This window comes from Aquarana catesbeiana, linkage group LG08 (genome assembly GCF_042186555.1).
Source record: "Aquarana catesbeiana isolate 2022-GZ linkage group LG08, ASM4218655v1, whole genome shotgun sequence".
Taxonomy (NCBI): domain Eukaryota; kingdom Metazoa; phylum Chordata; class Amphibia; order Anura; family Ranidae; genus Aquarana; species Aquarana catesbeiana.
In genome coordinates, this window is record NC_133331.1 from 264,385,524 (window position 1) to 264,400,408 (window position 14,885).

Sequence of the window (14,885 nt, forward strand, 5' to 3'; positions counted from 1 at the left end):
CAGGAAAGGTAAGTATTGGTAGTAGAAGAGATGGTTATTTAAAAGGATTTATCACTTTTCCCTCAATTAGTGAAATTGTAGACTTACTGTAACCCTGTAACTGAATTTAAACCCTTTTAAATGGAAACTAACCTAAACTAACCCTTGACATAAACTCACTAGACCAGCCATTCTCAATCAGAGTTCCTTGGAACCCTAGGGTTCCTCCAGAGATTGCTTGAGGTCCCTTAAGCTGATTGACCTCCCATCCGATGATGTGTGCTTAGTTCCGAGCAGAATCAGTGGTATGAAACAATATTTTTTTTTAGCTATCTGTATCTGTAAGGGAGGCATTCTTCTCATTGGCCACCAATGTAAGGGGTATTTGCATTGAGCCCCAATGGTTTTAGCAAGGGCTCCACAAGACCTGAAAATTATTTAAAGGATACCTCGGGGGTTAAAATGTTGAGAAATGCTGCACTATACCCTCCTCTATACTGCAGTAATTGTGTACCAACAGATGATTCACCAACTGCTCAACATTTTGTCAACAGCTCTGTCCTGAAACACACTGATATCCAGCTGTAAGTGACAAAAAGCTACCAATCCATGTTAGATGGCTTAGCCTCTCTATCGGCCTTAATCACACAACAGGGGCTTAATCTGTTGAAACACTTGTGCATATTTAAATGGCAATTTTTCACTTATGCTATCCAAAGAGAAATATGATTGGATGGTCATAAGAAAGAGAACTTTTTCCGGTTACTCTTTTTGTCTTTGTTCTTATTGGGGAAGATTAAACCCCATTTCCTGTCCCAGTGATCAAATGAGAGTGGTCACCAGGACAGGAAGTGTGGGGAAACTCTCCAATGCTGACACAGGCAATAACATCTCACATTGATTCAAACCCTCCCCTTTTACATTGGTGAACTTTAATCTATGATTAGCCTATAGGTGGTACTGCAGGCCGATGCTTTTCTGCACCCAGTTATTACAATCACAAACAGCAAATTGTAAAGGTACTTACGAACACTGGGCCCCAAAAAGGAATGCCACTTATAGACGTGAAAGTAAACCTGGTGAAGACCAATGCAATGCCGAGGCCAATCTCCAATATGGCTGCCACAATGACCAGAATCTGAACAGAGAAAGAACAAGGTTTAATTAGTTTGATGCAGCTTTGAACAATACTCTGCTAAGTAAAATTGATACCCAAGTGCAATTGATACCTAATGGTCCGCTGGAGATAAATTAATATATTTGCCCAACTAATGATTGAACCCAGATGGGGATTCTTTCAAGGCAAATTCAAGTTCCCCAAAGAACATTTTCTCATTCTTTTGCAGCACAGAATTCTAATTGCAATACAGAAGATAGAAGAACATAGAAGAAGTGGGGAGGCTCTAGGTAGAACTAAACCAACCAGTACTTAACAGAAGGGGAGGACAGAGGAAGATACCAAAATCCACCCCAATCTCAACAGAACTCTGTGTCCAATCAGACACAAGGTCCCCCAGGAATGCACCCCCCAATCCACTGGTGCCAGGCCTGACTTTCCCTTTTAGAAGACAGAACAAAAGGGAAGTACTTGAATGCATGAAGGTAAAAAAGCCTTATGCCATTAAGTTGGCTCTAGTGATGATGAGGATAGAGGGAATGATGATGATGAGGTCAATGACACGACTTGAGTGCCAGATAGAGCAAAGGAGTAAAGTGAGGGGGAGAAACAACACCCAATGAAGCAGGATGTCCTCCAGAGTCAGCCATCATGGAAGAGTAAACAGCAGCCACCCCATTCTATCAGATTGTGGAACTGTTATCTCCCGGCCCACTTCCCGCAGCTCAGCTGTGTGGGCTTTTTTTAACACATGTGCAGCCGATCGCACTGTTGCAATTTGCAATCTCTGCTGCAAGCAGATCAAGCTCAGCAAAAACACCAGCCATTTGGGTACCACATGCTTCAAAAGCTAATTAACCCCACCACTCAACACCTTGGCAAGAGCACCCGAAAGCCGCACAAAAGGGACACAATTCTTCTCCTCACCTTTCATGCCTACCCCCGCTACATTACACTCGCTATATCTCATGACTTCTCAGCAGCCTCCACTGACAGGGATGATGGTGTAGCAAAGGGTGTCACAGGTCCTTGCAACATGTCTGCCAGCAGCATACCGCCATCTGTAGAGTATAGCAGGCAAATTTCTCTGCCCCAGCTGCTGCATCGAAAGAAAAAAAAATACACTCTCTGACACCCACATGCCCAGCATCTAAATTCCAGCTTGTCCAAATTGCTGGCTTTACAACTCCTGCCTTTCTATCTGGTGGATTCTGCCCCCTTCTGTGAATTAGCTACTGGGAACCTGCCATTGTGGTACAGCACTTTCTGCAATTTATTTGCACGTAAGTACGTTCTATCTCTGTACCATCACGTAGAAGGCAATGTTTTGGCATTGTTGGGCAAGACAGTCAGCCACGTTGGCCACATTACTGCTGACATATGGTCCAGCAAGTATGGTCAGGGACAATATATTTGGTTCACAGCACACTGGGTAACTCTGCTTGCAAATAGAAAAGGATGCAGAAAAGGGCTCAGTGCTGGAGCTTGTTTTTCCACCACATCTCCATACAGCTGGTGGTGATGATGTGAGATCTGTCAGCACCACCTTCTCCTCCTCCTCTATGCCCTCCTCTGCTGGATTGTTGTATGAACCACCAGTACCCCCTACGCACTCAAGGGGCCATTCAACGAGTCAGGCTAAAAGATGCCATGTAGTGCTTTAGCCGGTCTGTCTGGTTGAACCAAGTTCAACCAGCTTAAAAACCTAAAAAGATACACACTGCCTGGTCATTGCATTGTGAGACTGTGGGAGCTGCTGTGTGCCTGGCTGCGTAGCACCTGATTGAGCATGGATCCTGAGAAAAATCTGCGGGACCTATTAGGGGTCTACGCTACATACCTGTATCTCCATCTCTACTCCCCCTCATGCATCATATTGTCTATTGCAAAAAGACAGGTACACTTTTAGATGTGGTTCCCATAATTTCCTTGGCTCCCTGTATAAACTGTGTGCTGTATGGTAACCTTTAATACTTACTCCCAAAACCTTTGGTTTACCCTTAAGAAATGTTTGGAAAAATGGTAAAGATGGGTCCATATTTTGGGGTATGATGGCGGACAGCTGCCATTGTGGTGCCACAGTGGGGACACTCAAGGCCTGGGTTGAAGGAGGGCTGTAGAATGTGGGGGGCGGAGGACTGATGTTCTGAAAGAAAGATGCCACAGGCACATTTGACGCTGGGACTGCAGATGGGACTGCAGATGGAGTGCTGTTCAATAGAGTCTCACATTCACTCGCAAGATCTGACATCATGAAATCTAAAATAGAAAGAAAGAAAAATGTTTAAAAAGTTAAAACCAGGATTTTGTGTGCTTTTCCAAAAAAAAAACAAACAAAAAAAAAAACAGTGAGACAATATTTTACTTAACCACTGTATTAGGAGAGGAATCCTAAAATAAAGATACATGTTTAAGAATGTTTAGAACCTCTGTAACTTAAATCTCAAACAGTGTTATCAGATTTCCAAGCTATGGGATCACCAGCTAAACAAAAAGTTAAAAAAGCCTTTAAAAAGGGAACCTAATGCACCACGACATCTAAGGATTTAAAAATAAAAAATGATATGTTGCAGTTTACGAGTTTAGATATGTTTTAAAGTTGAACTCCAAGCTGATATTAAATACACAATTAATGCAGTTCTGTAAAAAATTTTCCAGGGATGTGCTGCCCTGTACTGTCTGTAAGTGGCTCTGCTGCCTAATATTCACAGAGATTATTCACGTACAGTTCCTGTCTCTGGGGGCTGACTTTAGAAACCCCATATGGAGGAAGTGGAGAGAGAAACAGCGAGAATTGAGTCACAATGGGCTGCTACTGCTGCTGTATTTTTACCCAGACCAGAAGTAGTGACTATTAGGCAAGTATTGCTATGTTCTAATAGTTTAACCAAAGCTGCCCATAGCTTTTTGGGTGCCTAATCTTTGTCTTATTGTTATTATCCCACATGCACAGTGCCAGATAGTTAGGTCTGTGCTACTGTATGTGTGTAGCGGTCACCTTCCAATGTATTAGAAGTTGAACCTGTTTATTATAGAGTTAGAGTTTATAAACAGCTCATGTTAGTCTAATTAACCCTGTCCCCTTTGTCCTTGGATTTTATAGCTATTTTTTTTCAGAGCTCAATAACCAGTATAGGCTAGAGCCAGGTTGGGCATCTGAAGGCCACTTCTGGTTGTTAAACGTTGGGTTGCATTACAGATTTGAAACTACTAGGGACAAAAGTATAGAGTTGATAGGCTGATTCTGATTCCCAGTGCCACGCCACAATTTCTGCATGTGAGAAGCTATGTTCCAGGCTGGTTGGACAAAGGCTGTCTTCAGGTCTCCAATAACAAGTGTGAATGAGGACCTAATTGATGGAGAATGTGATGTGACTGAAGCATTATGGGTGGAACTGCATATAGATGTGCGTAGTTCAAAGTTAATCATTGGAGATTGTTATAGACCACCCAATGTTAATGAGGAGATGGAGACTCCTTGCACAGATGGAAAGGGCTGCAAAGGCTGGGACAGTGATAATAATTGGGGGATTTTAACTACCTGGAAATTGACTGGAGTAATGGCACTGCTGGAACAGTTAAAGGGTAAACATTTAAACCTAGTACAGGACAACTCTATGGTCCAGTTTATTGAGGCCCCAACTAGAAATGATGCTCTGTTGGACCTGGTAATCTCAAACCATGCAGAGCTTATTACTAATGTTCATATAAAGGAACATCTGGGTAGCAGTAACCATAACATGATTTCATTTGATGTTACCTGTAAGCAAAAAACACATACGGGAAAGAAAAAAACACTAAACGTTAAGAGAGCAAAAGATTGCAAAAGATAGTAGGACAAACCCCCAACAATTCTTCAAATATATTAATAGTAAAAAGGTCAAGTCTGAGCATGTAGGCCCTTTACAAAATATTCTGGAGTGGGTGACTGGGGACAAAGAGAAGGCTAATTTATTAAATACTTTCTTCAGCTCTGTGTATACAAAGGAGCATGGGGGAGCTCATGTTCATAATGGGGGTGGTAGTGACACAGCCCCAAATGATTCACAATGGCTCAAAAGTGATATGGTCCAGAAATATTTAGACAGAATAAAGGTTGATAAACCACCTGGAACAGATGGCATCCACCCACGGATCCTAAAAGAATTGAGCTCTGTCATTTCAAAGCCTTGTATCTAATTTTTAGGGACTCATTAATGACAGGAATAGTACCACTGGATTGGCATAGGGCCAATGTGGTGCCTATATTTAAAAAGGGAACAAAGTCTTTACCAAGTAACTATAGACCTGTTAGTTTAACTTCTATAGTCTGGAAGTTACTGGAGAGTTTAATAAAAGACCACATAGAAGAGTTCTTGCTGGAAATTAATATTTTAAGCAACAGACAATATAGATTCATGAAAGACAGAAGTTGTCAAATAAATCTGATTTCTTTTTATGAGGAGGTAAGTAAAACCTTGGACAGAGGGGTGGCTGTGGACGTGGTATACTTGGATTTTGCAAAAGCGTTTGATACAGTTCCCCACACACGGCTAAAGTGTAAGGTAAAGTCTATAGGCTTGGAAATATCAGTTTGTAAATGGATAGAAAACTGGCTAAAAGACCGAATTCAGAGAGTAGTGGTTAATGATTCTTACTCTGAATGGTCTAAGGTTATCAGTGGTGTACCCCAAGGTTCAGTGCTGGGGACCCTTACTTTTTAATATCTTTATAAATGATATAGGGTCTGGGATTAAAAGTATAATTTCAGTCTTTGTCGATGACACTAAGCTATGCAGTGGAATAGCGTCCTTACAGGATGTCTCCAATTTACAAGCTGACCTCAATGCACTGTCTAATTGGGCAACTATGTGGCAGATGAGGTTTAATGTTGATAAATGTAAAGTTATGCACTTGGGGGGTAAGAATATGCATGCATCATACATTCTAGGGGGAATACAACTGGGGGAATCCATAGTGGAGAAGGATCTGGGGGTTTTGGTAGATCATAAGCTCAATAATAACATGCAATGCCAAGCTTCGGTTTCCAAAGCAAGCAAAGTCCTTTCTTGTATTAAGAGAGATATGGACTCCAGAGATAAAGATATTATTTTTCCCCTGTACAAATCATTAGTAAGACCTCTTCTGGAATATGCAGTTCAGTTTTGGGCACCAGTTCTCAAAAAAGATATAAGGGAACTGGAGAAAGTGCAGAGAAAGGCAACCAAACTGATAAGAGGCATGGAGTAGCTCAGCTATGAGGAAAGATTAGAGGAACTAAATTTATTCTCTCTTGAGAAGAGGAGATTAAGGGATTAAGGGGGGATATGATCAACATGTACAAATATGTGAACTTGGTGTTAAGTTATTCACTTTACGGTCAACACAGAGGAGAAGGGGGCATTCTGTACATCTAGAGGAAAAGAGATTTCACCTCCAAATACGGAAAGGTTTCTTCACAGTAAGTGCTGTGAAAATGAGGAATAGGCTCCCTCCAGAGGTGGTTCTGGCCAGCTCAGTAGAATGCTTTAAGAAAGGCCTGGATTCTTTCCTAAATGTACATAATATAACTGGATACTAACATTTATAGGTAAAGTTGATCCAGGGAAAATCCGATTGCCTCTCTGGGATCAGGAAGGAATTTCTACCCCTGCTATAGCAAATTGGATCATGCTTTCCTGGGGTTTTTCGCCTTCCTCTGGATCAACTGTGGGTATAGGATTGTGTATAGGGATGAGCCGAACACCCCCCGGTTCGGTTCGTGGCAGAACATGTGAATGGACCGAAAGTTGGCGCGAACAATCGGACACCCCTAAAGTCTATGGGACCCAAACGTGAAAAATCAAAAGTGGGAATTTTAAAGGCTAGTATGCAAGTTAATAACCTAAAAAGTGTTTGGGGACCCGGGTCCAGCCCCAGGGGGCATGTATCAATGCAAAAAAAAGTTTTAGCAGTGATTTTAATAATGCTTAAAGTGAAAAAATAAAAGTGAAATATTCCTTCAAATATCGTACCTGTGTCTATAGTATGCCTGTAAAGTGGCGCATGTTTCCCACGCTTAGAACAGTCCCTGCGCAAAATGACATTTCTAAAGTAATAAAAGTCATTTAAAACTGCTTGCGGCCTGTAATGTAATGTCGGGTCCCAGTAATATGGATGAAAATTATTGAGAAAAATAGTATGGGTACCCCCCCAGCCCATTACCAGGCCCTGTGCCCCCTTGTATAGATATTAAGGGGAACCCCGCACTCAAATTAAAAAAAGAAAAGGCGTGGGGCCCCCAGGCCCTATATACTCTGAACAGCAGTATACAGGTGGTCCAAACAAGACAGGGATTGTAGGTTCATTCCTAAGTTGAATCTGTTTGTAATTTGGAACAGGTACATTTTGTAAGTGTAGCTCCAGCCAAAAATCAATTTTTCAGCTTTTTGGATAACATAGGGAAGGGTTATCACCCCTGTAACATTTGTTTTGCTGTCTGTGCCCCTGTTCGGAAGATTTCACCTCACTTTCTGTCCCAATGACAATTGGATTTTGAAAATTTGGGGTTATTAGGGAAACAAGGACTGGTGATAAAGCATCAGTGGAGACACCTTTTTCCCATATTAACTCTTACAGGAGAGAATTTCCCTTCCTAGGGGTAAATTTCCTCTCACTTCCTGTTGTCTCCCTCCGTTTGTAAGTAGGAGTCGTTTGTAAGTTGGATGTTTGAAAGTAGGGGATATATACTATACGGCCTGCCCTATATACTCAGAAATTTGGGCCTTAGGTGTTTGTGAGGGCTTACTGTGTTGTGGCACCACTGTTACTCTTGGTGGGTGCAGGAATGGGTCCTGCTGTGGAATATTAGATCAAAACTTGGTAATTACACGCCCCTGTTAAACAGGGGCAGAAAAATTGGGTCTTAGGCAGTGGTGGTGCCACAACACTGTAACCCCTCACAGATTCTGATGTTGAGCGCAGGAACAGGCCCTGCTGTGAAATATTAGAGCAAATATTGTAATTACATGCCCCTGTTAAACAGGGGCAGAAAAGTTGGGCCTTAGGCACTGGTGGTGGTTGCACAACACTGCAACCCCTCACTGATACTCTAGTTGAGCTCAGGAACGAGCCCAGCTGCAAAATATTACAGCAAAAATTGTAATTACACTCCCCTGTTAAACAGGGGCAGAAAAATTGGGCCTTAGGCACTGGTGGTGGTGCCCTGAAACAAAAATGTTCTTAGAAGCTATCAACATGAACATTGAGGAGGAATAGGATAGTCACTCAGCATAACAGGATAGTCACTCAGCATAGGCAGTCTTCAAGGGCTCTCCCATTCATAGAAAAACTATTCGGTTTCATCAGCATCAGGTGCTTGGTAGCTGGTGATCCAAGACTGATTCATTTTTATGAAGGTGAGCCGATCAACTGAGTCTGTGGATAGGCGCACTCTGTGATCGGTTACAAAGCCTCCAGCACTGAATGTGCGTTCAGAAAGAACGCTGGATGCAGGACAGGCCAGTAGCTCAATTGCATATTGTGCAAGCTCTGGCCAGTGATCCATCCTCAAGACCTAGTAACCCAGTGGATTTTCGGTGGGAAAGGTCTCCAAGTCTGATCTTGCCCCTAGGTATTCCTGCACCATGTAAATCAGACACTGACAATGGTTGCTGGAGCCAATCAGACCTTGGGGCTGCGGACTAAAGAATTGTCTGAACGCATCGGTCAGACGGCCACCTTCTCCACCGCTCCTTCTGTGACTGACCGAAGCCTCAGCAAAACGTTGTCCGGGAGGGCCAGGAAATTGTAACCTCCCAGGCTCTGGAAACGCATTGCACAAACCTTTCTGCAAGGCCTCCTGAAGATGTTTCATCCTCTGCACCCTCTGCGAAGGCTGGATAAATTCCGCAACCTTACCCTTGTAACGTGGATCAAGAAGGGTTGCCAGCCAGTAATAATCCCTCTCCTTGATACCACGAATCCGAGGGTCCTTTCGCAGGCTTTGCAGGATCAGGGAGGCCATGTGGCAAAGGTTTGCTGAGGCATTCGATCTGGAGTCCTCTGGGTCACTAAGGATGACATGATCCACAGCCAACTCCTCCCAGTCACGTATAAGTCCATGGGTTTCTGGAGACTGAAAACGATCCCTTGAAGACTGCTGCTGATGCTGAGTGCCAGGCTCCACCTCCATGCTGACACAATACTCATCCTCCTCCTCCTCCTCCTCTTACTGTGTGATCGGTGGGCCCACAGGAATACTGTCTGAATAAAGGGGGCCTTGACAGGTAAGGATGTCCTCCTCTTTCTCCCTCTGTTCTGCCTCAAGTGCCCTGTCCATTATTCAATGAAGCATGTGCTCCAACAGGAAGACAAGCGGGACAGTATCACTGATGCATGCACTGTCACTGCTCACCATCCTCATGGCCTCAAATGGTGACAGGACAGTGCATGCATCCTTGATCAGTAAGTGTATAAAAGTGTAGCGCTGTGGTGCCAAATTAAATAACCATAAGTAATAGTGAAGTGTACATATAGCACATATGGTGAAAAAATTATAGGACAAAGTAATATAAAATAAAGTCTCTAGTAATCTCCAAGTGTCAATCATGTGCGGTGATTAATCGTAGTCCATATTGGAATGGGACGGTCCTGATCCCTGTGTAGATAGCCAATAAGGTAGATGAAAGGTGAAAATACCAATGTGATAGTACCACCACCAGAATGAATGCAGGCTTACCAGAAAGTTTGAACTCAAAAGAACATACGTTCTATGAGTCAAACGAGCTTGTATTGCCAACCGGCAATGGAGGAGGAACATTAGAAATCAATGGTGATTGGAATCTGGAGTCCCCAAAGCCTTCATGGAAGGGTCTACACTGACACATAGGTTATCACATGGATCCCACCTCAAAATCCTTGAATCATAACCTTTAGAGATGTTTCTGAAACTGTTTTTTATATACATTAGTGGGATTATTAGGGAGTTCCCTGTATGTGTCAGGTTCGCTCAAAATACGATACATCTCCTCTTCGTATTGACTCTTATCTAGAACCACAATACCACCCCCCTTATCCGCTGGACGGACAACCAAGTTTTTCCGTGCACACAAAGATTGCAGTCCATCTTTTGACAGCGGTGGGTGGTGAATATGTTTCTCTGGTAATTTTGCAAGATCCTCAAGGACAAGATTTTTACCGCAGGGGCTACAGGGACGGGGGGAGAGAAGAGAGAAGGGTTAAGCGGGATCCATGTAATAACCTATGTGTCAGTGTAGACCCTTCCATGAAGGCTTTGGGGACTCCAGATTCCAATCACCGTTGATTTCTAAGGTTCCTCCTCCATTGCCAGTTGGCAATACAAGCTCGTTTGACTCATAGAACGTATGTTCTTTTGAGTTCAAACTTTCTGGTAAGCCTGCATTCATTCTGGTGGTGGTACTATCACATTGGTATTTTCACCTTTCATCTACCTTATTGGCTATCTACACAGGGATCAGGACCGTCCCATTCCAATATGGACTGCGATTAATCACCGCACATGATTGACACTTGGAGATTTCTAGAGACTTTATTTTATATTACTTTGTCATATTATTGAGCAAGCGCAGAGTAATATTTTTTGATCATTGATCAGTAGCCACTGGCGTGGCGAAAAAAAAGCCAAGCTCCCCTGACCCTATCCTGGTGCCATACTCACACAGGTATTTATTGATGGCCCTCTGCTGCGTGTGCAGCCGCTGCAGCATTGCCAACATTGAGTTACACCTTGTGGGCATGTCACAAATAAAGCAGTTCTTGGGCAGGTTGCATTCCTTTTGAAGGTCAGTCAGCCGAGCACTGGCATTATATGACCGGCGGAAATGCCTACAGACTTTCCTGGCCTGCCTCAGGAGATCCTGTAAGCCCGGGTACCTGCACAAGAACTGCTGCACCACCAAATTAAGGACATGAGCCAAACAGGGAACATGGGTCAAGTGTCCCTGTCAGAGGGCGGAGAGGAGGTTGGTGCCATTTTCACAAACCATCATTCTTGGCTGATGCTGGCGTGGCGTCAACCACCTCTGAGTCTGCCCCTGTAGAGCTGACAGAATCTCTGCCCCAATGTGGCTTCTGTCCCCTAAGCAGACCAACTCAAGCACCGCATGGCATCTATCCATGCCTGATGGACCATGAGTCAGCGGTAATATTCACCTTACCGGTGACCGCCTTGTCCAACGAGACCAAGACATTGCCTTCCACATGCCGGTAGAGAGCCGGAATGGCCTTCCGTGAAAAGAAATGGTGTTTGGGAACCTGCCACTGAGGTACCGCACATTTCACGAAAGGGGGCAGAGTCTACCAGCTGAAAAGGCAGCAGTTGGAGTGCTAGCAATTTAGCCAAGCTAGCATTCAGCCGCTGAACATGTGGATGGCTGGGCCCAAATTTCTTTCTACGGTTTAGCAACTGGGGTAGGGAAATTTTCCTGCTACAATCGGATGTTGGTGTAGCGATAGCAGATTGCCCACAAGTACTTGGCACACTTAATTCTACACCTTCATTCATCTCTGTGCAGGTTTCTGAGAGGACTGAAGTTATAGTGGGGTTGGAGATACCAGCAGATGAGGAGCAAGGAGAGGTCCGCCTTGTTCTTTGGTGTGGGTCTTTTAAGTACTGTTGCCAACGAACTGCATGGGAGGTCGACATATGTCTGGTCAAGCATGTGGTGCCCAAGCGGCTGTTCTTTTGGCCACGCTTGATACGCTTCAGACATATGTTGCAAACAGCAACGGTGCGATCTGCTGCACACATATCAAAAAAGGCCCACACCAAAGAACTTTTCAAAGTACGCGGGGAGTCAACCTTGCCCTGCACATGCGGAGCTTTGCGGTGTGATGCAGTCGGGTGGCTGCCCTTAAGCTGGCCCCTGGAGGGCATCCTGCCTCATTGGAGATGTGCCTCCTTCTCCTTTTCCTCTCTTCTATCAGGCACCCACTGAGGAGTCAGTGACCTCATCATCCCCTCCCTGCTCGTCACTGGAGCAAGGGAGGGGATGATGAGGTCACATGAGGGAACATGACTGCCAGTTTCTTGTCCTTCTTGGGCATCCCCTCTCTCTGGGCTCACGTTACTGCCTTCCTCAACCTGGGTACCATCATCTGAGCCTTCAAAATGCTGTGCATCCTCCTGCAGCATGTACCCAATACTGTGGTTGAACAGTTCGGGGGACTCCTCCATGCATGATGGTGGGGCTAGGGAAGGAGTGACTGATGACATTGAGCCGATATAATAGGCCGCTTTGGTAGCTGCATTGGCAGGCAAACTACTCTGAGCCTGGGTGACAGAGGATGAGGAGGATGAGGACAGCTTAGTTATCCACTCTACCAACTCTTCTGCATGTTGTGGATCAACACGGCCAGCTGCCGAAAAAAGGACAAGCGTGCCCCACGGCCACGTGCTGAGGATGCACGGTGTCCAAGACCAGCACTGTTGGCTGTAGACACAGAGCCTGCTTGCCCTCTTTTAGTGTCCTGTGAGCATCTGCCTCTCCTTGGTGGCCTTCCAGACATGCTGTAAAATGTTATTAGCAAAACACCGCCTGAAGTTTACTAGAAAAAGTACACCAGGAATGACCTGCAGTCAGATATAGGCTTGGCTAGACTAGAATGCAGTGGTATATATATATATATATATATATATATATATATATATATATATATATATATATATATATATATATATATATGTAGGAAGCTGTATATATATTTAATGCACTGCAGAATACTGAATCACCTGCATGTCTGCCTGAAAGTGTATTTGAATACTTACACCAGGAATTGCCTGCAGTCAGATATAGACTTGGCTAGACTGGAATGCAGTGGATATATATGTAGGAGAATGTATATATATTTTTTGCACTGCAGATCACTGAATCGCCTGCCTGAAACTGTATTTGAAAACATACACCAAGAATGGCCTGGTGTACGTTTGTACACCAAAGTGCAGCCATTTCTTCTACCTTTTAAATGCAAAGAAATGTATTGTCTCTCGAACAGAAATGCGGGAGAGAGGGTTAGTGCCAGGACACCCTTAGGAACATGCAACGGTAATTGGCAGACTCCGAGACTTCTATAGGCAGACAGCTATACAGATGAAGGCCTCCAGCCAGACATCTTGTAGCAGTTACTAACCGTAGTTATACTCAACTATTGGCAACACAAACAGTTCTAACTCGACAGTCACTCACTATGGATCTTTACTCAATGAACTCCCAGTCTTTCACTAGACCTTGGACCCAATAGCCACTGAATCCCTTGAGCTCTTCCACTTTTAATATTCAGTATTACGGATGAGCCGAACATCCCTCGGTTCAGTTTGCACTAGAACATGCCGAACAGGCAAAAAATTCGGCAGAACACACGCACACCGTTAAAGTCTATGGGACACGAACATGAATAATCAAAGTGCTCATTTTAAAGGATTATATGCAAGTTATTGTCATAAAACGTGTTTGGGGACCCGGGTCCTGCCCCAGGGGATAGTATCAATGCAAACACTTTTTTTAAAAACGGACATTTTTGGGAGCAGTGATTTTTTTAATGCTTAAAGTGAAACAATAAAAATGAAATATTCCTTTAAATATCATGCCTGGGGGTGTCTATAGCAGTATTTCTCAACTCCAGTCCTCAAGGCACCCCAACAGGTCATGTTTTCAGGTTTTCCATTATTTTGCACAGGTGATTTGATCAGTTTCACTGCCTTAGTAATTACCACAGCTGTCTCATCTGAGGGAAATCCTGAAAACATGACCTGTTGGGGCGCCTTGAGGACTGGAGTTGAGAAACACTGGTCTATAGTATACCTGTAAAGTGGTTGCATTTTTCCCATGTTTAGAACAGTACCACAGAAAAATGAGATTTCTAAAGGAAAAATTGCCATTTAAAACTGATTGCGGCTGTAATGAATTGTGAGGTCTCGACAATATAGATAAAACTCATTGAAAAAAAGAGCATGGGGTCCCCCCCAGTCTATTACCAGGCCCTTTGGGTCTGGTATGAATATTAAGAGGAACCCCAAACCAAAATTTAAAAAAAAATTGTGTGGGGTCCCTCTAAAATCCCTACCAGGCCCTTCAGGTCTGATATGAAAATTAGGGGGAACCCTGAGCCAAATTTAAAAAAAAATGGTGTAGGGGTCCCCCCCAAAAATCCATACCAGACCCCCAGATCCTGGCCTCCCCCCTGTGTGAAATGGTAATGGGTACAAGTACCCCACGGGGAAGCCATAGGGAAGTCCCAGTGGTGTCAGAGGAGGCGGGGCCATTTGGTGACGTAAATGGGTAACCCTGCCCCCTCTGACGCCACGGGGAAGCCATAGGGAAACCCCAGTGGTGTAAGAGGGGGTGGGGTCAGCCAGGTACGTCACTGGGTGGCCCCGTCCTCAGTTATATAAGAACTGTCATAAGTGAAGAAGCATCACATGGCGGGAGCCTCCCATAGAGGTAGATCGGTTGCGGATTTCTTTTTCTTTTTCGGTCCATCGCGGGGTACAGAAGAAGATGACTGGACATCGTGGGACATTTTTTTTTTTTTTTAATAATGGAATTGTCCCCAAGCTGTGTCTTGTCGTTTTTAACATTTTGACACTTTTTCTGTGAAATGGTAGGCCTTTACTATTTCACACAGGCGGGAGGCCGGGATCTGGGGGTCCCCTTGTTAAAGGGGGCTTCCAGATTCTAATAAGCCCCCGCCGGCAGACCCCCACAACCACTGGGCAAGGGTTGTGGGGATGAGGCCCTTGTCCCCATCAACATGGGGACAAGGTGCTTTGGGGGGCTACCCTAAAGCACCC

General features: G+C 44.2%; 1 protein-coding gene across 1 annotated transcript in view; it reads right to left on the reverse strand.

The window, feature by feature from the left end:
• Nucleotides 1-14,885, reverse strand: part of LOC141106400 (membrane-spanning 4-domains subfamily A member 4A-like) — a 75,302-nt gene that overhangs the window by 37,508 nt on the left and 22,909 nt on the right. The window contains exons 2-3 of the mRNA XM_073597162.1: nt 3,075-3,355; nt 1,007-1,117 (exon numbers count right to left, since the gene is read on the reverse strand). Coding sequence (XP_073453263.1) covers nt 1,007-1,117; nt 3,075-3,350 — 387 coding nt within the window. The 5' untranslated portion in view covers nt 3,351-3,355. The remainder of the gene's footprint in view (nt 1-1,006; nt 1,118-3,074; nt 3,356-14,885) is intronic.